This window comes from Balaenoptera acutorostrata, chromosome 9 (assembly GCF_949987535.1).
Source record: "Balaenoptera acutorostrata chromosome 9, mBalAcu1.1, whole genome shotgun sequence".
Taxonomy (NCBI): domain Eukaryota; kingdom Metazoa; phylum Chordata; class Mammalia; order Artiodactyla; family Balaenopteridae; genus Balaenoptera; species Balaenoptera acutorostrata.
In genome coordinates this window covers 85,099,967-85,127,385 of record NC_080072.1, presented here as the reverse complement: position 1 = coordinate 85,127,385, position 27,419 = coordinate 85,099,967, and the positions used below count along the sequence as shown (strand labels likewise).

Genomic DNA, 27,419 nt, shown 5'->3' with positions numbered 1-27,419 from the left:
AACTACTTCGTTCTTGAAATTCTCTTCCTTTGGCTTCCACCATCTTTTCTAATTTTCTTCCATTTCTTTCCCTGTTCTTTGTGTTTTTTCTCAGCTGTAGAACTTTTTCACCTGTATCTACTACAAATTGTATTTTCCATTATGTTTTCAGTTTTTGTAGACCATCACCTGGTATGTAGCAGATGCTGCATAAATAATTCTTCAACTTAAATTGTCTATCCCTTAAGATTAGTTATCCTTGGTGTTCCATCCTTGGCCCTCTTCTCTACTAATTCTACTTATTTTCCTTGATTGATTTTTATTAATTTCAATGGCTTTAGTTGTCTTGTGGATCAGTTCCCTCTTTCCCTTTCATATATTTTCCAGTGCCCTTTCTCTTTGATAGTGCTTATAATCGTTGATTAAGTAAAGTCTCCATGTAGAAATTCACTCAAGCCAAATTGACAAAATAGGACATTTCAGCTTCTCTGCTTGACCATTCTACATAGAGTAAACATGGAGGGCTTTAACTTTTAACCACTTTACAAAAGTGAATGCCTGTGTGTAATGCTGATGTATTAGCTGATGCTTGAAAATTTCAAATAAAGCCATTTTACTTACATTACTAGTTATAGAAATAAAAATTACAATATACATATATCATTGGGTTCACTTCTTATCTGTGAACTATGAGCCTCAGTAACTGACTTAATTCAAGTTCCAAATTACACATGTATTATAACTTGGTATAAATAATTAGGTATAAATTATATATACACATACAGTGATATTTAAATGTATTGCAAACCATGTTGCTTTTATTCAACATTGTACAGGAGGTCTTTGCTACTACTGTAGTACAAAAAAAGAAATAAAATTGGTAAAAAATAGGAAAGAAAAGCAACCTTAATATTTACAAATAATGTAATTTTTTGTGCAGAAAACACTAGAGAATCAACAGATAAATATTTAGATTAATAAATGTGCTTATTGAGTTGCTGGGATTAAAATTAATATGCATCAATTAAGATAATCCTATTTGTTGTAATAACTACATCTCAGTGGCTTAACAAAATTAAATTTGTTTTTCATTAAAGTGTTTGGATTTTTTAAAATTGATATTCTCATTACCAATGCCAGTGAACATGCATATCTGTCCCATTAGATAGTAAGCTCCATGAGAATAGGAGCCACATCTTTGTTACTCACTGCTATATTCTTAGCAGAATGATCTTTCTAAAATGTAAATCCAGTGGTATAATGCCACTCCTTAAAAGTTTTCTAAATATTACTCATTACCTATAGAATGAAACCGAAGTCCCCTTGCATGGTATGTAAGACTTTGCATGAGCCATTCCCTATTTACTACTTAAGCTTTTTTTACCCTATCCCCTGTCCTCAACTTTGTATTTCTCCAAAGGGGCCATAATAACTCTTATCCATGCCTTTGCATTTATAACTTAATTTTTTCTCTTGGAAATGTCTTTCTCACCTTTGGTAACCATTTTCCTTTTTTTTCTTTTTTTTTTTTAACAGCTCAAGTACTGTACTCATCAGGATGGCTTCCCCAATCCTCTTCCCCTCTCTGTTTTGTCCTTTCCACCCCTGAAAGCAAGTCTGAATGTTGTCCTTCCTCTATGCTTCCGTAACACTGCTCATATCTCTATTATGACCCTTATACAGTTTACTTATTTCTTTCCACACTAGCCTATAAACCTGTAAGAGCAGGGATTCTGTGCCTCATTTATCTTTATATTCCCAAATGTATGCACATGTTTGAAACCCAGAAGATTTTAAATAAAAGTTTATAGAATAAAAAAGATCAGTGTTGAGGCTGTTGGGCAATTCAAGTGAGAATGATGAGAGCTTAAACTAAAAGAATGGCAGTAGGGATGGAGAGAAGCGGTTTTAAAATGGATGTATATAGTTGGTGAAAGACGGCTTCCAAGTGTCTAGCTTGGGAAGTGTAGCGGCTGTTCATCTAGATGAGAAATAGAAAAATAATAGAGTTATGGGGGGGAAAACCAACATGATACTACTTAAATTTTGGTAGTTTCCAGTGGTAATTATGACCACATTAAAATTGGAAAGTAGAGATACCCTTAAATGTCCAATAAAAATGTATTTTAAAATTGAGTTGTAGAAAAAAATTTTATGTATACACACACATACATAATCAATCACATACAGAATGAAAGTATTATGAAACAAGTATTCAGTATCTACCCAAATCGTTTCCTTCATCTCTCCCTGATTAGATGGCTTGGAAGTCAGGGTAGTAATTGCTGCTGTAGATTGTCCCATGTGGATCAAATATCCTTGCCAACACCTATAATCCTAAACTTTGAGGAAACTTTTAAAAACCCAAAAGAATCTAAGCTTATAGGAGATAAACTTATTTTTCCATCTTCAGCATCCAACTTCCTCTAATAAAGAAGGATTTAAATACATATCTTTAAATGGATGAGAATTCAGAGCAGTTCCAGTGAGTGTATAAGTGATAAGGACTGAGTCTTTCAACCAGTTCTGTGATTCTTTGAGGCAGGCCATGGAGAAACTCTATATTGCTGTTACAGATTATTGATGCTCTAGCCCATTGCTAGACTTGAGAAATAGACCAGGCGTAACACCCTGGCCTCATTGTGTTGTTGAGAAGATGCTTTGATCCTTTGCACAGCACTAACTCATGTCTATCTAGTGTAGATCACGCTGGTTACCTGCTCTGTTATGCTACCCTTTGTGTAGTATAAATACTCCCTGGCTAGTCCCTTTAAGTATTCCTTTCTATCATTATGGAGTCAGAAAGAGGAGGCTGGCTCAAGTCTCCACCAGTTGTCTCTCTTCTTTTCATTGATCCTGATACTCCATATAAAACTACTTTGCAATGATAGCTCTTATGTTCAGCTTTTCTCTTAAGCCCTATGAATTATTAGAGAACTGTTTCTGCTGTCCCTCCCCCTACCACCTTTTAAATGTAAACATTTTGATTAATGTCATTTAAATGATTTCTTTGGCTTTTATGTTAACTTTCTAATAGAAAATTCGTACTAACTTTCATTTATTTAGCACATAGTAAATGCTAAATTATTTTTTATTTTTAATCTTCTCAACAACACAACTAGATAGGTAAAGTTTATCCTTATTTTACAAATGAAGAAAATGAGAATCAAAGATCAGAAGTTACTTGCCTCAAATATATCTCAAGTATATTGCTGAGCCAGCATTGGAACTCAAGTCTATCCTCTTCTAAAGCCCTACTCCTCCTTCTGATTCATATTACATCATACCCCTGGGAAGATATATGATTTTATAGTTATTAGAAAAGGAGGAAAAACATGTAATTTTATAAACACAGTTTTACAGGTGACTTAAGAAGTATGCCTTGTGAGGTGAGGAGTTACTGGGGTATTCTTTTTCATCCTAGATCAGATGTTATCAACATTCTTTGTTGTTGTTGTTGTTGTTTTGTTTGGCCATGCCACACATCTTGCAGGATCTTAGTTCCCCTACCAGGAATCAAACCCAGGCCCCAGCAGTGAAAGGGCAGAGTCCTAACCACTGGAGCACCAGGGAATTCCCTCAACATTCTTAAGTAAAGATTTGCACGTTGTGATGATTATCTTTGTACCCCACTCTAACTTGAAATATTCTTTTTCATCCTAGATCAGATGTTATTAACATTCTTAAGTAAGATTTGCACTGTTGTGATGACTAGGCCACAGGGTGCCCAGACATTTGGTCAAACATTGTTCTGGGTGTGTCTGTGAGGCTGTTTCTGGATGAGATTAACATTTGAGTAGATAGACTGAGTAAATTATTGCCCACTCTAATGTGAGTGGATCTTATCCAATCAATTGAAGACCTGAAGAGAACAAAAAAGCTGAGTAAGGAGAAACTTCACCTACCTGACTGATGGAGCTGGAACATTATCATTTCCTGCCTTTGGACTTGAACTGAAAAATCATCTCTTCCTAGGTCTCCAGCCTGCCAGATTTCAGACTAGAACTTATACCATCAGCTGTCCTGGTTCTCAGGCCTTTGGATTCAGACTGAAACTACATCGTTGGTTGTTCTGAGTCTCCGACTTGCCAGCCACAAATCTTGGGACCTCCATAATTTTGTGAGCCAATTATTTATATGTATATACATATATATTTATATATGCACACATATACATACGTACACACACACCACACACACATCACACATATACTAGTAGTTATATATATAACAAATAGGCTTATAGCCAAATATATAGCCTATTGGTTCATTGGTTCTATTTCTCTAAAGAACTCTGACTAATACAACTGTTTTCTGCCTTACTTTTCTTCAGAACTGCTCCCAAGCCTCTCATTACCTTTTTTCCCTCCACGACACCCACTCTCATTCTTAATATGTCTATTTACTTACAGTTACTCAGAACACTGCTCACAAAATTACTGCAGGTAACTTATTTTTCCAATACTACTGTGAATTACATCCTATTAATGGCCCCTGTGCGTGCATGCACACACACTCTTATACAGGCACATTATTCTTCATATAGTACATCAGCTAGTCAGTAACTTTCTGTGATAATGAAAATATTCTATGTTTGTGGTGTACAATATAATAGCCATCAGCCACATGTATTAGGGTTCTCCAGAGAAACAGAGCCAATTGGAAGGATAGATAGATAGATAGATAGATAGATAGATAGGGAGATTGATTTACTGTGTGGAGTTGGCTTATGTTATTATGGAAGCTAAGCAGTCCTAAGATCCGCAGTCGGAAAACTGGTCCAGGAAAGCCAATAATAGAGTTGCAATCCAAGTTTTAGTCCAAAGGCAGAAGAAGTCTGATATTCCATCTCAAAGACAGTGGCAGAGAGAAAGAATTCTATCTTACTGGGCCTTTTGTCCTATTCAGGCCTTCAGTGGATTCAATGAGTCCCACTCACATTAAGGAAAACAATCTGCTTTCCTCAGTCTACTGATTCAAATGTTAAGCTCATCCAAAAACACCCTCACAGACACACCCAGAAATAATGTTTAGCCAAGTGTCTGGGTAACCTGTCACCCAGCAAGTTGACACATAAAAGTAACTATCATATTACATATGGCTACTCACTGCTTAAAATATGGCTAGACCAACCAAGAAACTAAATTTTTAATTTTTATTTAATTTTAAGTAATTTAAATATAAATAGGTATACATGGCTCACAGTTACTGTTTTAGACAACACAGTAGTAGATTGTCTCAGTCCTAGAATGAAGCTTTGACTGATGCTGTAGGACCATTCAGACTACTTCTCCAGTGTCTGGCTTCCACCTGGGCTTGAAACACCTCCTCTGGGAGAACACAGCCACCATGTAAGAAATCTAACTACCCTGAGACTGCCGTGCTATGAGGAAGTATAAAGCTAGTCACATGGAGAGAGTATATCAAGAGAGGGAGAGAAAGCCGTATCTGTTCTAGCCATCCATCGCATTTGAAGGAAATGTGAATGAAGACGCTGTATTGGACCTCTAACCCAATCAGGCCTTCAGGTGACTTCAGCCAGAGCTGCCACCTGACTCTAACCATATGAAAACCCACAAGCAAGAAGTTCCATCTAAACCTGTAGAACCATGAGAGATAATAAACTGTTGTCTTAAGCCACTCAGTTTTGGGGTGATTTGCAAGGCAATAAATAACCAGAACAGAAGTATGCTAAGGAATCAAGGTTTCCTATTTTTCTGACTCCCCTAGATCCCAATCTCCTTTTCTTTCTGTTTCCTACTTTCTTGTTTTTTGTGGTGTTAACTTTTATGCTTAGAACTAAATTAGCAGTTTGGGAAAGTCACAGTTATCTGGCCTTCAAGCATCTTGGATTTCTGACCTCATATTTTTTCCTGCTTTCAAATAGGCCAACTTAGACCAATGTTTGCCTTTTACTTCCTTACTAAAGGCCATAGCCAGTTAATACAATCTAATACCCTGATCTTTTTCAGTCAATTGTCTTTTAAAAGTCTAATCCCAGAAGACATATACCTATGCTTCAATATCAACATTTAAACATCTGCTTTGCTGCCAGAAGAAAATGGATGGGAGGGAGAGGGATGTGTTGGGTAAATATTCAAATGATAACTGCTATATAAGCAATACCTCTTACATATAACAAGACTAGTCATGTACTCAGATCCTATATAATTATTTATACAACTTATAAATTGTGCTATTTAACACAGTTATATAGCCTTGAACTTTATCCCTTAATAATATACTTTTTATTCCAGTGAGCTCAATATTTATAAAAATTTAAGAAGAATTTATTGCTAAATGTCAGGAAAACAAGTGTTTAGGACACGATTTACTATTATGATTGTTCTTAGTGAGCATTTTTTTGTGATTGACACTAAGAGGGCAAATTTTGGATCTGAAAATTTCATTAGGACTCTGTTACATCAGTGATTTGTTTTTTTCATTCCAGTTCGAAGAACAGGTGGAAGTGGCTATGGATAATTCATATGATTTCAATCAACAAGGCTCATGTAATGGAATTCCATCTGAGAAGAAAAACAACTTCCTCGTGTCAGAAGATCATGGACAGAAAATCTTAAGTATACTACAGAATTTTCGAGAACAGAATGTCTTTTATGATTTCAAAATAATCATGAAAGATGAAATAATCCCATGTCATCGTTGTGTGTTAGCAGCATGCAGTGACTTTTTCAGGTACTTTACCTTGTCTATTTATCCCTCAGATTTTATGATGCCACTAATTAAGTTATTTTTTACGGCTGTACTCAATTTTCCCCCCACAGAACATGGAACAGTAATCCTTAATACTTAAAAAAAGATAATTAGAACCTAGATTAACTAATGATTTTTTAATATGAAAATATAAGAGTACCTTTTTTAAAGCTCAGGTCCTCCCAGGCTAGAATTGGGAAGTTCTATGGAACATTAGTCCCTTGAATTTTTCTGGAAAAAAATTGTTTTGATCTGGGATCAGTTTTGTTTGGGGGATCCCTGCACTGTATAATTTAGGAAAAGAGGAAAGGACAGATTGAGCAAAAATGGAAGCCAAGTTCAAAGAAAATGAGGAGACTGAGAAGAAAATACATTTCAGTCATGTATTATATCCCATGGATTGTCCAGGAGAGAGATACTCTAATGCAGAGAATTTCTCTTCTCTTTAGCCAAGATAGTCCTACAGTAGGGAAAAGTACTTCCAGAACCATTTCTGGAGAGCACCCAGCTTGTTCTGATTCTAATTCTGAATATAATTTGGTTCCCCATGTAGATCGTCCTACAAGGAATGTCCTAGTCATGACACTGTAAGAATCCACTGTGATGACAGTGGGTTTCTGATTCTTAACAGTGGTTAAGGGTCATGACCTTAGTACTGTGGTAACTGTATCAAGGTAATACCTGTGAGGCCTATTCATCAGACAGACAAACCTCTCTTGCTGACATCCTGACCTTCAGCCCTCCTAGTCATACTGCAATAAACTCAAATCCTAATTGCAGTATTTTGCATTATGTTCAGTTTTAGAAACAATTTTTATTCTAAGTAAGCAGGGTTTAAATCTCTAACAAAACACCTGTTTCTGTAGGGTTTCCTGCTTTGAATTTGGGAGCAGTGGCTCAGTGCTGCATCACAGTTTACTGGGGACAAGGGGGGCTACAACTTTTACTAGCCTTTTGCCTATCTAGACTATATGTCTTCATGTATTCTTTTCATTTCTTCTCTCATGTATCCTAAGTTATTCTTCTTCAGACTCTACTGGGGCCCTAACTGTTCTTATGCTCTCCCACTCTCAGGTTCCGCCAGTTTTTTCCCACCTCTCTTCTAATCCACTTTTTCTTCCAAGTAACTTTCTTGCTCCCTTATCTTTCACATCACCTCTTCATCAGAGGAAGCTGTACAGTATAATGGTTAAGTACTTGGCCTCTTAATGCACATGCCCTAAATCTAAATCCCAGCTCCACCACTTAACTAGGCTTGTGACCTTAGGTAAGTTACACAACCTCTTCAGGCTTCAGTTTCCTTATTTGTAAAAAATTAAGATAATAAAAATAGGACCTAACTCATAGAGTCATTATGAGTGTTGAATGAAATAATGTATATTAATGATTAGGTCAGTGCCCACTACATTCAATTAATGTTAGCTGCAATTATTATTATTTCCAAACCTAGCCAAAAAATGGAAATAATTTGGTATGAACACACAGTCTTATTTCCCCATAAAGTTTTCATGTTAACAAAATAAGAAGTTCATGTAAGCATTTGAACTGGCAGTCCTCTACTCTTTATGTTGAAGTTATTTATTAATTAAATGTATTTGCACATAATATTTGTCCATAGTACTTTTGTTCAGCCTACTCCTAGCTTTTTAGGGATCTACTTTCAATTTTTAAAAATTATTGTTAAAACAACATGTTTTTCAAAATTCGCATCTGTTTTGAAGTAAAACAAATGACAGTTTTATAATGACCTAGATCCTTTATTATATATAGTATTTTACTAAATCAGTATATAGTTCACATAAAAATATGTACAAATGTAGATAGTCTACGTTATTTACACTGTTGTATGATAAGGCCACTAATTCATCATTTTGTGTTATGATCAAACTTACTGGAGTATTGGGATATAAACTCACAGGAATATTGGGGTATATAAAATTAAAATAGAAAATTACATAGTGCATGGTAAATGCCCTTTATAATATTTTTGGAAAATGAAAACTATGATTGAATATAAAGTCACTGGAGACAAGATTCAAAAGGAATCACACATATTGTGTAACCACTTTATGATAACATGGTAAATTTGAGATAGAAGTTAACTGGATACTTTAAAGGTGAGTAGGATGAAGTATAGAAATATATTACATGTGTCTTCTCAAAGAAAATGTGGAAGCTGGTGGTAAATTAGAAATACATACGATTTTAGAAAACTTTTTTTCTTAAAATGATATTAATAATAGTTTGCATCAATTAACTTAGTTATTCCTCTCACAACTCAGTGAAGTAGGTACTACTAGTATCCCCATTTTCAGATGAAGAATTTGAAGCACAATCAAGTTGTTAACCTCCCCAAGGTCACACAGTTAATAAGTGGTATAGGCTAGATACCCACCCAGGCAGCCCTGTTCTAGAGGCCAGGCTCTTATTATTACCCTAAACTGACTATAGATATCTTAATAATCTAATTATCACCACAGGTTAATGTTTCTAAGTTTATATACATTATTGAAATATCCTGCATAATATGTAACATGTATAAATTTTTGTAACTGTATTTATTCGTTATTGTGTTAAGAAGTATTGAATACCCCTAGTAGAAAGGGGCGTTAGCATCCTTTTCCTAAGGGGTATTCTGTATTTGGAATGCTCCTCATATTTTTCAGTTGGACACTTGTGCTGTAGTAGCTTTAGTTACTCTCTATAGTAGACTTTAATAATGAAGCTTGGTTTTCCCCCAGAGTACTTGGGCACCTGGGCACTGCTCACAAAGGTGTCCTGGACAATACTGGAACAAATACAAACCAGTATTAAACCAGGACCAAAATCAGATGATCTTTAGTCTTAATGAATGTTCAACTGGCAGTCTTTAGTTCTTTGTTGTAGCTCTTTCCTCTTTAATCTTTATCTTTATTTGCAGTTCTACTGAAAACCATCATAATGGGTTTGTTTAAAGTGTAAAAATGAATAACTCTGGATATGAAGTTAATATAAGGATTGACAGCAATATTGCTCTTACCAAAGCCAAATGTAAAATATATCTTAGTCTCCTGCCTAAATATTTCCAAATAATTTATGTTTTTGCTTAAACTGAGCCAAAAAATTTCCTATTTCCTTAGAGTCTATCAGCTTTACCAGATGGGGATAAATTAGAACTTATTATGAAGAACTTTCAAGCTGGTCTAATTATTCAAATCTGGAGACCCATCTCCATCTCTCAGTGGCTATTTCTACAAAAAGCTTATTTTTAGCCTTTTTAGTTTGGTGTGGTACACTGTTGTTTAGTTTTATAAAATCATATTCCCTTTATCCTAAAGTGCTGTATGAAATGTGTTTTTAGACATGTATTCAAGTTTATCTTATTTGGTGGATTTCCCCACACAGACAGAGTCATTGGAAACATCTGATATCTCACTGTATTCCATCTTTTACATATTTCACTGCTGCCAAATTGAAAATTATTTTGAAAAAGACTTTTAAATCCTAAACCCAGAAGCTTTTATATATTTTAAGTAATTTTAGTTATCACCTGCAGAGTTGATACTAAATTAACCCATAAGTAAATAAATTCAGCCATTAGAGAGATTTTACCCTAATTTTATGAATAATATATAAGAACATCAAATCAGATGCAAAATTTGAATCTTTTTGTAGCCTTTGGATCCATTGCTGTGGGTCAGCTATAATGTATATATTCTGCAATATGGGAGTTATGTAATATGTATATTTTACAGATAAATAATATGGTCTCTATTATAGATATTAAATTAATTTATTAGGATGCTTTAAAAATATATTTTGTAAATGTATTTTACATCAACCTAAGAGTAAAGGAAACCTCTTTAAGGTAATATTGAAAATTATCGTGGAATAAAATATTCCTGTTTATTTGTTCTCCTGTGTTCTTCATTTTTGCAGGGCTATGTTTGAAGTAAACATGAAAGAAAGAGATGGTGGAAGTGTTACCATTACTAATTTGTCCTCCAAAGCAGTAAAAGCATTTCTTGATTATGCCTATACTGGAAAAACAAAGATAACAGATGATAATGTGGAAATGTTCTTCCAGTTGTCATCATTTCTTCAAGTTTCCTTCCTATCCAAAGCTTGCAGTGACTTTTTAATAAAAAGTATTAATCTTGTCAATTGTTTACAGTTATTATCTATATCAGATAGCTATGGCTCTGCCCGTTTGTTTGATCATGCTTTATACTTTGTACAGCATCACTTTTCTTTATTATTTAAATCCAGTGATTTCTTAGAGATGAATTTTGGAGTACTGCAAAAATGTCTGGAATCAGATGAATTAAATGTTCCTGAAGAAGAAACTGTACTGAAAGTTGTCCTTAGTTGGACTAAACATAACTTAGAATCAAGGCAAAAGCATCTGCCTTATTTGATTAAAAAAGTAAGATTATATCAGTTATCTGAGGAGACACTTCAAGGTTGTCTACTCAATGAAGAGTGTTTACTCAAAAGCACAAACTGTTTTGACATAATCATAGATGCAATTAAGTGTGTGCAAGGTTCTGGTGGACTTTTCCCTGATGCTCGACCATCCACAACTGAAAAATACATATTTGTTCACAAAACTGAGGAAAATGGAGAAGATCAATATACATTTTGCTATAATATTAAAAGTGATTCATGGAAGATACTGCCACAATCACACCTGATTGATTTGCCAGGATCTAGTCTGTCTAGTTATGGGGAGAAAATATTCTTGACAGGCGGTTGCAAAGGGCCATGTTGTAGAACAGTTCGGCTTCATATTGCAGAGTCATATCATGATGCCACTGATCAAACCTGGTGCTACTGTCCGGTCAAAAATGATTTTTTCCTGGTATCAACTATGAAAACACCAAGAACCATGCATACATCAGTTATGGCTCTCAACAGATTATTTGTCATAGGTGGAAAGACTAGAGGATCCCAGGACATTAGAAGTCTCTTAGATGTTGAATCTTACAACCCTCTTTCCAAAGAATGGATATCTGTTAGCCCATTACCCAGGGGCATATACTATCCTGAAGCAAGTGCATGCCAAAATGTAATTTATGTTCTTGGATCTGAGGTAGAGATTACAGATGCTTTTAACCCATCACTTGATTGCTTTTTTAAATACAATGCTACAACTGATCAGTGGTCTGAACTAGTAGCAGAGTTTGGGCAGTTTTTTCATGCAACACTAATTAAAGCTGTCCCAGTAAACTGCACACTGTATATATGTGACCTTTCCACTTATAAGGTTTATAGTTTTTGTCCAGATACTTGTGTTTGGAAGGGTGAAGGGTCTTTTGAATGTGCAGGCTTCAACGCAGGTGCAGTTGGAATTGAAGATAAAATTTATATATTAGGTGGTGATTATGCACCAGATGAAATCACAGATGAAGTGCAGGTCTACCACAGCAGCAGGTCTGAGTGGGAAGAAGTTTCACCAATGCCAAGAGCCTTAACTGAATTTTACTGCCAGGTGATTCAGTTTAATAAATACAGGGACCCATGGTTTTCTAATCATTTCTAAAAATAGTGTGTGATTAGACATTCTAAAACTATTGCAGTTCTAGAAACCTGCAGTAAATTTATTAACCTTAATTATTGGTAAGATGGTCTTTACAGCTTAATAACATAAAATGCACCTTCTATGAGATAATTACTATGAATATATACCATATATGAATTAGCAGTTCCCAGAAACTTAAAATGCAAAATAAATTTTACCAAAAATTATATTGTATTTAATTTAATCTTGGAGAGTCTAGAATATTACTATTTTCATATGTAAATAAAACTCAGGCTTTGATGTTTTGATTTTTAAAGTACTTTATCCATGAAACACTAGTTAAAAACAAATCAAACTTCACAGAATTATACAGTTAAGACGGGAGAAATCTCTCTAGGTAAAAATGATTTATTTACACTCTGTATTATATGAAGTGAAAAATAAATTAGAGGTGAGAATCCTATCTTGTTACTACAGGTATAAGAGTTGTCGAATTCCTATTTATTCTGATCACTGGTTAGCTGCTTTTAAGCCCTTTCTTGTCTTTCACCATTTTTTAGTCAGAACATTTTCTGAAATGCAGTGTATTTCCCCAGCCTTCTAAACTGTACACTAAACATGGTTTAACTCTTTTCATGATTCGACTCTTCGTTAAGAGCATAATGTACTGTGCTGTAATGCCATAATGCCATTGGCAGTTCCTGAAATGTCTGAAAATTTGCTGATTCCATTAGTTTTCAGTGTTAGTTGGTTTCAGTTTTTAGCAGTATTTTACCTTATTTTCTGGCTCAAGCTCAGTAAATTAACATTTTTGATTTAATTAATCAGTTCTAAGTTATACCTGACCTGAGTTTATCTTGACATGTAACCCATTTAGTGAAGTTCTTGGTTTCTGGGATCGTAGTCCTAAAATACTTTTTCTGTATCATTGCCAGTTTCCAATGTAAGTGAGGATGTAGAAAATCTGACCTCTAGATTAGTGGACCACTCTTGTTGGCATTTCTTAAACTTTTACATGTCCAAATTTGAGTTACAATAAGAAATTTCAGCGTTTAAATTAGTACCATATCAGTTTTCTGTGATGATATATACCAGCTGTAAAGTGCTGTGTATGTTTACTACTTCAGTAAATTATTCACAGTGAATTATTTTCTAAATTTAAAAATATGACTAGGCTTTTGGTATTGATAGTAGTATTTGAAACTTGCATCTTGTTAGATGTTTAATCATCTTTAACCCAAACAATGAAAGAGTGTTAATCATCCTTGTTTTCAGCTAAGATGATTCTGCCTTGTAAGAAGATATGTTTCTTTATCAGTTTTACAGATATAGGTATTTTAGGTTTTAAGATACCTGACTTATATCTCAGGTAATGTGCAGATTGTATTTCTGTGGAATCAAATGTAGTTTCCCACACACTGTAGTAAATGTTAATCTGTTGTAAATGTACATATTCTTTAGAAGTGGAAATATACTTTAATGAAGGTCCTTTTATTTTACCATATACATTTTTGCAATCATAAGTTTCAAATATATTTTTAAAAATAGAACAGAATATTAGACTGAATTATCGTGCAATTCCAAAATCAGGGATTGTCTGTAATCAGATGACAGTTGCATAAAAAGTATTCTGTAGAATTGGTGGCTACCTACCTTAGTTGGCTCTGCCCTTTCCTCTGTGTGTGTACTGTATGAGTAAGAAAAAAAGAAAATTCAATGGAGGCTTTCTTTTATGTGTTACGTGGCATTCTGGAAACAAGCTATTTGAGAAAGACCATAACACAGTGGGGACTAAATTGTTAACTTAAGCATATATAAACAAATATTTCCAGAAAGGAAGAACTAAAGCAAAATAGAATCCCTTCCTGATCTTGTTTCATTATCTTGATTTCTACCATTCTTCTCATTGGCCATTGATTTCTGATGTTACTAGAAATATCCTTGTTATCAAGGCCTAGGTGGCTCCCTGTGCATTTGATTTAATACACTTTGTAATGCACAAGGCTTTCTGCTTTAGTTTCTACAATTGCTGCGGGTTACTTGTTAATCATTTTCACTTATTGCCATCCCTTTACATCTGTACCTGAGTGCTCTTCATCAGTTATAACTGCAAGAAAAGTAGTCTGTCTAGTCATTAAACCCCAAACTCTTCCTTTACTTACTGTTCTTTTTCCTTGGCACCATAGCAATCTGTGCTGGGCTTGACTCTGTTAATAATTGATCTTGTTCTCTCTAATTTTGCATCATCTGGTAAAGGTAACAGTTTCATTTGATCTATCAAATGGTTGTTGAAAAATGGTTCTGGGTGTTCAAAATCCTCAAGGAACGGAATCACATACACACATGGTCAGTGACTGAACTGTGATTATTGATATCTTTCCGATCTTGCCAATCACTGTGGCTTCACTAAGAACCATATATGTTATTCTGGCCTTACCCTCCATTCTGGATTTCTGACATGCAAATCTCAGTGATCTCTCAAGTCTATTCTCAGTACCCAGAAGGAGCCGTCTTTCCTGTCTGTAAGGTTAGGAAATAATATCCTTTTATCTATGACTTCTTCCCTTAGTCTTTTTTTTTTTTCTTTAAAGTCTGCTTTCCTTTCATTATCATCCTTCAGCCAGTGCTGCAGTGTAAGATACAAAATAATTATGCTCATTATCCAGATTGCTTTCATTCTTGTGGAAAAATTCTAATTAACATTTCTAAATCCTTTATCATTTGTCCGGGTCCACTACATTTGGCTTATGCATGCAGAAAATTTCCAATATTGTAATGTCTTCTAAAATTGAAAGTAGGTATGTGTCACTATTAAATATAAAAAAGATTAAATTCAACATTTATATGAGATCAAAGTTAATGAAAATTTTTAGAGTGATCTTCAAACTTGATTTACAATGTGGAGCACCTTTTGTTCATCTATTGCCTGTGAGACTAAGCAGTATGAAGAATATTTGCCTAATCAAAATTAACTGCATTCCCATAACACTCAAACTCTGGTTGGGGAGGGAAAGAGGTCTTTATCACAGCAGTATTCAGTATATGTTACCCTTGAAAGCTAGAATATTATTTGAGAGCAACCACATCCTGCAACATGATTCTATTTTTCCCAGATACCAAGAAGAGCAATTGAATACATGTACAGGGTACCTAGCTCAAGGCATATGATTTGAAAATCAGAGTCAAGTATAGAGGGAGACATCTGTTTACCTTTTGAGATTTGGAAGCAATAAATGTAATGATTAAACATATTGTTGAATACATGGTGTTACTTTTAGATCATCATTCTCAGTTTAATTGGATCCAATGTTTGGAAACTCGTATGTCTAGAATTGAATGTGTAAGACTCAAAAATGTCTTCCAATGGGCAGCTCTTGAGAGCAACCTAAAGACAAAGGCTGAAATTTATAAGGAAGGAGATTTCTGTTCAACATAAGAAACAATTTTACTCCACTTTATAAAGCCATATTTAGAATAAGACTAGTTATCAAAGACTGTGGCATATGACAGATAGATGATTAGCCCAAATAAATTCCTACACAGGAGTACACAACCAAAGATTTCTACATTCTATTTACACATTTTGATCTTAATAGTTTTCTGACTCTTGACTAATTTCTTCCTCCTTCAGTTTATTTAGCGTTTAGGCATTCTGAGTAACTTGATTTCAATGATTCTGCATACTCAAGATTTCAATAAGACATGAATCTTAAAATTACATCATTTTAGGAGCATTCTTGTTGAAGGAAACTTGTTCTTTTTTCTTTTTTTTTTTAATCACTCAGGAAGAAGTCTGTAAAGGGTGCTGACATTTATAGTGAGCTGCTAATAGGGATTTTTCCTTCTGTCTACCATAAGTGCACATTTGTTTTATAGTGACTAGAAGCTGAAAGACCAGTACCTAAATTTCTCCTGAATTGTTATTTCACTGCAAATGTAGCTATATAGCTAAATGTAATGATTCTAATTAAAGATTATGTGATTGAAAGAATATCTTTATATCTTAAAAATCTATATGTTTATAAATTATATTTGATGACACTATGATGCTTAATCAAATTTAATCTATAAATAGGGAATTTAATCACAGCATATTACACACTAATCAAAAGATAACTTTTCTAAATCATAGATTCATATTCAAACTTGAAAATAACCTCAGAATCTAATACAGTTTCCAACCTTGTATAGAAAGCCCCTCTAAATTCTAAAATACCCTTGACAGATGATTTTTTTTCAAAATCTAATTCAGTTCTTTCAGGGTAAGAGCTCACTACCTCCACTTTTGAACAGTTCTATTAGAAAGTTCTTCCTAACATTGAAAGCAACTCTGCCTCCCTGTAATAACTTTCAATCCCTTTCAATCCAAAACTTTCTCCAAGTATTGGAAACAGCATGTCTTCCATTCCTCTAAAATCAAGTCCTCACTTTCCTTCTTGTTCAAATGCTTAACACTTTAAAACTTGCCACAATGGCCAGGATTACATGCCTTCTCCTTGTAGAGTTGCCTCAGAGAATCTATCCTAGCTCTATTGCTTTTTTGGTGTGTTGAGCATAACCAGCATTGCAGAATCTCTTGAAAATGCAATCATCTCATTCCCTTAACCAGTTCTCTAGCTTTTATAAATCCAGTATCGGCTAGAACCTTGCTATATCTCTCTCCTTCTACCCCCTATCAACATAATCACAAACATTTTCTGAGAGAGGAATTCTAAAATCAAATTTTAATGTCTTTTGATCATTTGTCATTGGATATGGTTTTCAGAATTTTAAAAACGCTTCTAAAAGAGACCCTAAAAAGTATACAAAAATAGAAACCAAAGCAGTGACATCCTTGGTAGTTAATGAAGGCACAATTTGCTCACAAATGAATAAAAACCAGCCTTATGGTAACAATCTAAGTTTGGAGATTCATCTGTGCTGATTGTTCAGTTGGATAGAGCATGATAATTCCATAAAACAATGCCATTATTAAATAACTCTATAGGTCAGGTAGCTTTATTCATCTCATTAACTTTGACAACATTCTCAGTCATATCTAACTAGCTCAACAAATTATGCTGTTGGTTCCAAGGGTAACAAGGTTGCTGGAATAACTCAGAGTACATTCTCTGAGTATCACATTGTGGTGTAAATATTTATTTACATGTCTGACTTCCTTATTTAATTGTAAACTCTTAGGAATAGGGACATATATTTATCATTTCTGGACCTAGCAATGAGCACAGTGCTTGCATATAATAAGGCATTTAATAAACTAACATTCTATTAAGCCAATATAAGAAGCAAAATTTATTATAGTTATATTGTTATTGAATGGGTTAGATATAGATGTACATTTTGCAATTTATTTTCATGTACAAAAGAAATTAATTTACATTAGGATTTTACATTTAAGAATTCTTCACATTGTACTTTAGTTATCTACTAATGTATGTGTTAATTCTTTTTGTAATATTTGATATCTTTCTCATGTTCAAAGTCTGAGCTAGGTAATTTATACAACTTTTTGTTAGTATATGTTGTATATAAATTTTTGTTAGTATATGGAAAAGTTACTAATGAAGTATTCTTTGAGAATGAAATTGCATTACACAGTACATTGCCCTCGTTTGGAGAACATGTATAGTTGGTTGTATAGTTGTATAGTATATGTATATTTGGTTCTTGAAAGTGAAATTATACTTTAAAATAATTTATTTCCTTAATTTTTTAGTGATTGAGATGATTTGTCCTCTTTGAATTTTAATTATAATATTTAATTCTGTGTTTCCTTTCAAATGCAATAATAGATAAGACAATGACTGAAAGTTTCATTAGTAAACATGCAACACCCATTTCTCCTACAAGAGCATAATAGCTCTAGTGACTTTTTTCCCACTTGGGGAGACTGTTCAAAGCTACTTACGTTGCATACATAAGTGATTTACTTCATCTCCTATTAGTAGAATATGGGCTTTTGCCATATGCTATGAGACATAAAATCAGCATTTTTGCAGGTCCATGTTAACCATATTAACATGTAGTAAAACATTTCAATTATATAAAATAATTATTAATGTATTAAAGTGTATCTCAGAAAAGAATATATATATATTCTGTTTGTATTTATTGTTATTAGAAATAAAAAAGGTAGAAAAAAGTGGATGCTAAAGCTCTCATTTTCTTGCCGCCCCCTTCCCCGGATGCTCTGAGTAGCTCTAATGAGTCTCAGAATTCCTGAGAGAGTAGTGGTGGTGGGGGGTTACTGTCAGAAGGGGCTCTGCAGCTATGATGACATATCCAGCAACATAGACTTCAAGGTGGACATCCTGGTCTGAACGAATAGAATACAGCTAGATCTCAAATGAGTCATAGGTGGGGAGAGACCTCGAGGCTCTGACTGAACTAACAAAGAACAGACTAAATGTCCATGAGCCACAAATGAAAGCAGTAGAAGCTAGCTGAAGGTACAGGGCCAGGCACTGTCCAACCCTGCTTCACTGGACATCAGCCTCACAAGAATCAGCGAGCTACCAGGGTATAAGCCTTCTTCCTACCTCGTGTCCAAATGCTCGGGGGGAAGCTAGTGAAGGGGTCCAGAGTCTGAGAGACTAAGCTGTACCATAAAAAGACTTTTAAAATGTTTACGTTGGACATTTGCTCTCTTAATTCCAGTTCGTATAATTTTTCCTCTTTCTGGACAGGCCCATTAGCTATCATGTTTCTGGTTTTCCCATGCAATGAGTTGTGATTTACTAAACAACCTTGGCGCGCAAGCCCTCTTCTGGACTACTGCTCAGGTTGAAACAGAGTTCATCTTTGAAAACCCAACCCTTAAAAAATCAACTGTCCCTATCCCCCATGCTTGCATAAGGCTAGTTACTTTCTCTGAATTTCTTAGGCTCTCTTAGCAAATCCTTGGTCCAACCTTATTGCTCCAGACTTATTCCTTTATTACCTCCAATTCTCCATGTGCTTCCAGATTTTTGTAGTTTACTTTGCCATCAAATATTGACTCATCACCTTCTCTTTAATCCCCCTTGACAGAAGCCTTTAACAAAGTTAATCTAAAATGTAAGGATATTGTAGGGAATTTACCTGTTACCAGGTTGTTGGGGATGCTCCCCTCAAAGGAGAGGTCTCCTCTCTTGGTGAACATTTTAGTACTTGCAAGCTTTCCTCTCAAGTCATTAAACAGAAATGTTAATAATCTCGGTCTGATGCATTGGCATTTGAAGTTCTTTCCCTAAATTCTGAACTGCCTGAATTTGTCCCTTTCTCCCCACTACAGGAGAAAAGCCCCTTAATGACAAAATTTAATCTCCATATTCACAGAAAATAAGTTGCAAAACCCATTTAAACCAGCAGTTTGTCCCCTTTCCAACCACTAAGTAACTAAGAGTTAATATTGTGCTACAGGCTCTTATGCAGTTACAGTATGTTACAAATATGTTTTGTCAAAAACTATTTGTAGCAATTTAGCCAATATACAGATTTTAATAGATTTATATGTATATATTTCAAAGAAAATAATAATCCTAAAAAGTAATTATTCTTTTCACTATGAATATGGAGTTTCAAAATAATGTTTATAAAGTGTTTTGAGGTTTTTGAAACTACAAAATATTGAATTTTTAGGCAATGTGGCACTAAACCAATCTACCTAATGAACATTAATTAATCAAAACTTCAGGTTATTTTAATTATTTTTATTTATGTTTATAAAACCCATGTTTCCAGGATAAAGTTTTTTTGCACTTACTAAATTTTGCAATTCTAAAGACTTCTATAAAGCTTAATGAAACTAAACCCAAGATAGCAAACTTAAAATTCATGAAAAACTTAAGAAATTTTTGGGACCTATCTTAAAATAGAATTTAAGCATAAATATTGAACAGATCATCCTAGTATTTACAGTGTTAGATATCACTGGACCTGATAAATATTTTTGCATTTCTTCCAAGTTCAGGGCTTGTTTAAACTGATTTTGCTCTAGTAGTCATTAGTGAATCTTCCATGGGAAGTTATTTACCCTTACCTAACCTTGACCAAAACATATGGTGCAAAATTAGTTTAAAATTTTCTATCAAGAAAAACCTTTCTCTGTGGCCTTTTCAGATTTTAAAATCCAATTAGCTTAATTTTTTCCTTTTAGAGATTAACCACCCTTTTATGTTATGAAACATTAATTGGAATTCAAGCTATAGCTCTTTTTTAAACAAACTTTCAACAAATCAGTAAATTTTTTCTTTTAAAAATAGTATTCACCTTGTATCTATTCCTGAAGGAGTAAAATATACCACAATATTCTTCCATTTAAATACAATTCACACTTCTCTTACAAGCACAAATTAATGAGCACTCTTGTTTCTAGGAATTTTCACAAAGAGAATTATTCAGTAGTTCAAAGCATCTAAATTTCCTCCCTTGATAAATGAAATATTGAAGCTCTAACCAATAATTATTTTTATGGGATGTCTACCCAGGAATATATGTGTCAGGCAGTATTGCTTAAACTTGCTTCAAAAAACATATCTGGGAGTCTGTTAAAAATACCGAATCCAGGACCTTACTCATAGGGATTTTCAGTTAGTAAGTCTAATAGATTCGGATCCTAGGAACTAATATTTTTAACAAGCACTGCAAAATATTCTTATCAGTAAGCAGGCCTGGAAACATACTGGGGTAGAGATTGAGAACCCAGCTCTCAAGTCAGGAAGGTCTGGGTTTATATCTCAGTTCCACCACAGAGTGGTTTAAAAGCTGTATAAGCTTGAGCAAGTTACTTAAACATTCTGTGCCCCAGGTTTTTTATTGGCAAAATTGAGATAATAGTTGTACCTCCCACAAAATGTTGTTGTGAGAATTAGATCAAATAATGCAGGTGACATGCTTGGCAATGGGAGATGTTCGATAAATGTCTTTTGTCTCCTCTCTTTTTTCTTGTTTGATTTCAGCAGAAGCCATCTTCCCCTAACTCTCCAAAACACTACCACAGCCTTACATTCTACAATTAGAGATAAAATTTTAAATCTGAAAAGTACCCAAATCTACCTTGGCAGAGGGAATTGATGGGACAAAGTAAAACTTTGCCTAATACACAGTTTAGCTTTGACTTGGCCCTAACCATTCCCTCTTAGGCTCAACCATGGGTATCTCATTTATTAATTTATTCATTTAACAACCATTCCTTGAGTTCCTAATGTGTGTCATCAGTATACTAGGCTTGAGGGTACAATAGCAAGAAAATCAGATGTGTTCCCTATTCTCCTTGAACTCACTAAGTATTCTGCTTCTTCTGCAAGTCCCTCCAGATTTGATTTTTGCCTGGTCTCTATTGATAACAAACACTTTCAATTTGGCCCCATTTTTGTTTTCCACTCTCTCTTTCAGGGCCTTGTGCCTTAGTAAGTTCTTTGGCTTCCACATCTGCTCTGCCCAGATGAGAATTCCCTTTTTCTCCTTGACCCACATCTCTCAAGTTCAACAGTGGCTCCTGTGGCTGATGCCAGATGGAGAATGAAGCCCAGATCTCCTGTATACACATGAACAGAGGGTCAGACAACTAGATTACAGAACCTAAAGCAGTCATAAAATGGGTGAGAGCTCTTAGAAGTCTACAAGGAATTTCAAATCTATTGAACGTTTTATTTTCACAAACTGTAATGTAGAAGAACATATAAATCTTTGAACACAATTCAAAAACTTTTTTCTCATTCATTTCCCACCCTGGTATATGTATTCAGCCCTATATAATATGTCATGTTGACAAACTCTCATGTATCATGCAGAGTACTATTTTAATATTTTTTCACCTGGTAAATTAAGATTACCATTTCTCACCAGTTCCCCAAGCATTCAGTTTCCCCCTCACTGAAATAACACAGACTTAAGAAAATGTGCAGAGGTCAGCTTAATGATATTTAGAAATACAAAATGAGGATGGTCAGTCATGAAAAATTCCACTTATGTATAACGATCCCTCTCATTAATAATTTGAGTCCACCTAGATCTTGCAAATGTAATTAATGCAGCATCAGGAGAGTAAACGAAAGCAGAGGCAAGTAGTATAAATTCCATGTGACCAGGAATACTGATGATAAAATGCAGTCAGGACCTCAGTAGTAAGGGGAGGGCTGAAGGATAGAAACTAGTGATTGTATAAGAAGAGTTAGATCAGCAGCTGCTGTAAGTTGTTATTCCTCGACCCTGTTCTGCTCAGCCAACATCTCTAGCCTTAAGTGGGCTACACTTACATATGGCCAGGAGTTATGACAATCTATGTCTTTGAGGGGAGGGGGGAAAGGCAGAAGGATATCTTATGGGAAGTAGGAGGGATCTGGACTTGCAAGTTTTGTTGAGTCCAAAGAATAGACACTCAAATCCAGTGGCTGGGGCCCAGATTTCCTTGTTATAAACTTCCATTGTATCATAGAGATCTCTCTGAACAAGGGTGAGAAGCTTGCACATGAAGACCCTAATGCTTAATAAATGAAAATGGTTCTTTCTACTTCAAGTGCCTCAATTTATTTAGCTGGGCCTAGGTGAAGTCCACACTTCTGCAGAATAACAGTGTCATAGTTTGAATGGAGAAGCACATGGCATTAAGGTGTCGCATAAAAAAGGCCAGCCGGCTACCCCAGACAGGTCCTCATAGGATGGCAGGACTTTTTTGCCACCATGTCTGTATCAGTTACCTATTGCTACATAACAAACTACCTCAAATCTAATGGCTTAAACAATCCTATTGCTCATGATTCTATAGGTCAGGAATTTGGGCAGGGCTCAGAAGGGACATCTTACCTTTGTTCTACATGGGCTGGATAGATTCACATAGGGATGGAGGCCTCACACATCTGGTGCCTTTGTGCTAGCAGTCAATGGGACAGCTCAGTTCTCTTCCATGTGGCTTCTCTCTTCGTGTAGTCTCTTTCCTCTAGGGCTGCACTGTCCGATATGGTAAGCACTATCCACATGTGGCTGTTTACATCAAAAATTATATTAATCAAAATGTTTTAAAATTAAAAATGTAGTTTCTGAATTACAAGTCACACTTCAAGTACTCAGTAGTTATGTGTGGCTAGTGGATGCCACATTGGACAATATAGAGTATTTCCATCATAGCAGAAATTTCTGTTAGAAAGCACTGCTCTAGGGCCTTTCTCTCCATGTGGCTCCAGCAGGATAGCCTGAACTTCTTTCCATGGTACCTGGCTTCTCTCTAACCTAGCTATGACAGCATAGCTACAGAGCCTCAAGACCTGGGCTCAGACGTCCCAGACACCACTTCTACATTCTACTGGTCAGAGCAATTCACAAAACAACACAGATTTAAGGGGTGGGAAATAGACTCCATAGCACATAGCAAAGACATATTGTAAAGGATACAGAAACAAAGAGGTATGATTTATTGCGTGTCATTTCTAACAATCTACCAACATATCAAATCCAATTCTGAGTTCTCTCTAGGAAGTACTCACAGGTCAGAATCTGGACTCTTTTGAGCCTCTTCTCTCTTTACTCACATTCTCTGCACTATTTTTGGTAGCCGTATTCCCTCAGACCTCTGCTTCTATATCCTCTCTTTCTCCCTTACCATTGCAAGATAAATTACATCATAAGGTAAAAATTGCTTAAATTCCATTGTTAAAGTTTATGATCACTGCCATGCTTACATGGCATGCTCAAATCCTTTGCCCCTCTCTTGCTTTGTCATACTTACTTCACAAAATCAAAACTGAAGTGATCTGATGAGAACTTCTATAAATTCCCACCACCAACCACATCTACCCACCTCCTGGCATCTTTGTTCATATACTCAGCATTCCCCCTCTTTACAATAGATGAACTGTTCTTGTGGACACTCCCTGCTTGTGAGTAGGTCAAATCCCCTCTCACTTCAACAATTCTTCCCCCTTTCTCCTTCAGCATCCCCATTTTTATGTATCATTTCCACCAGCATACAAACATGTTGATTCCATATACCTTCCAGCAACTGCCCCATTTCAACTGCATCCATTTAAAAATCTTTCTTCTCTGAGGTTTTTGCCAATCATTTCTCCAAAGCTGCTTTTGTTAAGGCCATCAGTGGCCTCATGATACTTCTTGATACCTGACTTATCAGCAGCTTTTTATCCAGTTCATCACTCCCTCCTCCTCGATATACTTTGCTCATGGGACTTCCAGAATTCCACCCTGTTCTGGCTTTCTTTTTGCCTAACCCCACCTCAGTCTCCTATGCTTCTTCCTTCTCTTCTCCCACATCTCCTAATGTTAGAGTGCCCCAGAGATCAGCTCTTAAGACTTCTTTTCTTTTCCATCTACACGAACTCCCTGGGCAATCCTATCCAACAGCAAGGACTTAAATTCTATCCATTTTGTTGTCAAATCCAAGTTCCTATGCCCAACACACAGTGACGCCAAACAAACTGAAATGTTTGGAGCAGAAAGGTATATTGCAAGGACAAAGCAAGGAGTATGGGATGCTCATACTCAAAAGATCTGAACACCCCAATGGATTTCAGGGTCAATTCATCAAATATAATTTTGTCAGACTAAGTGCCAGGTAATGTGCTACATGCTGAAGATAAAAAGGTAAAAGGTAATAGCAATATTGAATGATATCTAAATAGAACATGTATAGGTGTAAAACTCATATGAAAAAGGAAAAGATCTGTTCTAACATTGTCAAGGAAGAGTTGGTTTTAAAGGGGAATAAGAGTGTGTCATAAGGACAAGGAGGAAGCAGTACCTGTGCCAAGGAAGAAGAAACAGCATGTGCAAAGGCAAAAATGGAGACTGAAAACAGCATTGATACAGTTAAGTGCAACTGTTGGTATATAATAAAGGTTATAACATGTTCACTGGGTTATTTTTTTCTTAACTAAACTGTGTCTGAAAGAAAGAAAAAGTGATTTTTTTCTTTCCCTTTGGTTAAATAATAAGCAATGAAATAGAGTTTAGTTAACAATTATATTCTTATTGTGGCCAGGCACAGTCTAGAACAGCATTGTCTAATAGAAATATAATGCCAAAAAAAAAAAAAAAAAGAAATATAATGCCAACCACATATATAAGTTTAAATTTCCTATTAGTCTCATTTTAAAAAGTAAAAAATTCACAGGTAAAATTAATTTTAATAATATATTTTCCTTAATCCAATTATGCAAAATATTATAATTTCAGCTTATCAATATAATCAGTATGCAAATGATCAATGAGGCATTTTACATTTTTATATTAAATCTTTGAAATCCTGTATATACTGTACACTTACAGCACATGTCAATACACATGCTAATTTTTTATCAGAAATATTCAATCTGTACTTAGATTTCAAAAAATTTATAGTTGAAAAAGTGGATTCACATAACTCAAGTTTCCCAAACATATACAGACATTATAATTCAGTAACTGAATTGAGTATCAGTCTTTAAATTTAAAATTAAACACAACTAAAATTCAGTTATTCAGTTGTAGTAGCCACATTTCAAGGGCTCATCAGGCTTGTTCAAGTGGCTACTGCAGTTGAACAACCCAGTTCTAGAATAAATGTTAGGTCAAATCTCTAGCCTGAAATTACTATTACAAAAATCAAATCAGTAAGCAGACTATCAGGTTGGTAATGAGGTACAAATATTAGGCATTTTGGATTACCTTTCATCTCTCCCTTGTTGGTCCATGTCTACCTAGACAAAATACAGATGAGAAAAAATAGTGAGGGTATCTGGAAAAGATCTTGCAATCAGCAAGGAGACTGAGGTTAATTGGAGGAAGGTTAAGAGTTCATGATATAAAAGCAGAACGTTCCTAATACTTACTGACTTACTAGGCCTTAACCCTGTTACTGAAGTAAATAAATAGATTCAAGTAGCAGACAGACTCTGAAAGGATCAGAGAGAAAGAGTTTGGTCATAATAAGGATGGATAGTTCTCTTGCCTTCTCACTACACTCACCCAAAAACATCCACTATAAACGAAACCCCAAAATATAAAATACAAGTTCTTGGGCTTCCCTGGTGGCGCAGTGGTTGAGAATCTGCCTGCCAATGCAGGGCACACGGGTTTGAGCCCTGGTCTGGGAGGATCCCACATGCCGCGGAGCGGCTGGGCCCGTGAGCCACAATTACTGAGCCTGCGCGTCTAGAGCCTGTGCTCCGCAACAAGAGAGGCCGCGGTAATGAGAGGCCTGCGCACCGCGATGAGGAGTGCCCCCCACTTGCCGCAACTAGAGAAAGCCCTCGCACAGAAACGAAGACCCAACACAGCCATAGATAAATAAATAAATAAATAGAAATTAAAAAAAAAAATACAAGTTCTTATATTTTTCCAAAAGAAAAAAATTTTTTTGTTCTACTTAGGCAAAGTTATAGACATGCTTCTTTCACAAAGTCATAGGTAAAAATATGAAAGACTAAACTAATTGTTACATTTCAAAGAGCATTATTTCATAAGTACTTCTATTTTATGGAAGAGAGTTCCTCCAGGAATATTGAGCAAGTATTCACGATTCACCCAGAATATTCCATTATTTATTTACCAAATCTCTTTTGAATGACTATTATATTTTAGACACTGTGCTAGGCAAAGAAATTTCAGCAGTGAACAAGAAACACCTGCCCACACGGAACGTGTGATAAGAGCTGTCAGAGGAAAGGGTACTATGATGGGAGCATAATGGAGTAGGTTGCCAGATTTAGCAAATGAAAATACAGGATGTCAAATATTGAATGGGACATAGTTATACTAAAAAAATATTTGTTATTTATCTGAACTTCAAACTTAGTTGAGTATCCTGTCTTTTATCTGGCAAACCTACATTAGAGGGACAACTTAGAAATGGAGATAGTGTGAATGGAGCGAAAGGAAGGCTTCCTTCAGAAAGTAACTTTTAAAACAAATTCTGGGCACAGCAGGGAGAAATATTCCAGGTGGAAACAATGCAATGCAAACTAAGTCCCAAGGCCACTGTCAAATCTAAGAACTGAAAGAAGCAAAGTAATTGGGGTAAGGAAGAAGGAAAACGAAAGAGGAGGAATGTTGATGAAAGATATGCCTGAGAGAAAAACAGAAGAAACTCTTGTAAAGAGTTTATACTTTATCATAAGATGAGTGTGGTTCCACTAAAGAACTTTAAGCAGCCTGTCTTGGCTACAGTGTGAACAATGGACTACAGTCGTACTGGCAGGATAACTGACAGACCAGTAAGGATGCTACTGATGTAATTCAGGATTTCAATAGAGGC

General features: G+C 35.2%; 1 protein-coding gene and 1 long non-coding RNA gene across 4 annotated transcripts in view; one reads left to right on the top strand and one right to left on the bottom strand.

Annotated features, from left to right (window-relative positions):
• The window catches only part of KBTBD3 (kelch repeat and BTB domain containing 3), a 54,450-nt gene extending 36,164 nt beyond the window's left edge, over positions 1 to 18,286 (top strand). For 2 of the 3 annotated variants that reach the window (XM_007192258.2, XM_057552668.1), the window contains exons 2-4: positions 3,955 to 4,099; positions 6,431 to 6,675; positions 10,612 to 18,286. In XM_007192258.2, coding sequence (XP_007192320.1) covers positions 6,455 to 6,675; positions 10,612 to 12,214 — 1,824 coding nt within the window. In that variant the 5' untranslated portion in view covers positions 3,955 to 4,099; positions 6,431 to 6,454 and the 3' untranslated portion in view covers positions 12,215 to 18,286. The remainder of the gene's footprint in view (positions 1 to 3,954; positions 4,100 to 6,430; positions 6,676 to 10,611) is intronic. The other variant, XM_007192259.2, reaches the window with a different exon arrangement.
• On the bottom strand, positions 1,836 to 25,864 carry LOC130708830 (uncharacterized). The gene is made up of 3 exons (XR_009009237.1): positions 25,832 to 25,864; positions 22,979 to 23,155; positions 1,836 to 1,960 (listed from the first exon to the last, which is right to left on the bottom strand). It is a non-coding gene; the product is annotated as an uncharacterized LOC130708830 (long non-coding RNA).
• Between the last annotated feature and the right edge of the window lie 1,555 nt (positions 25,865 to 27,419).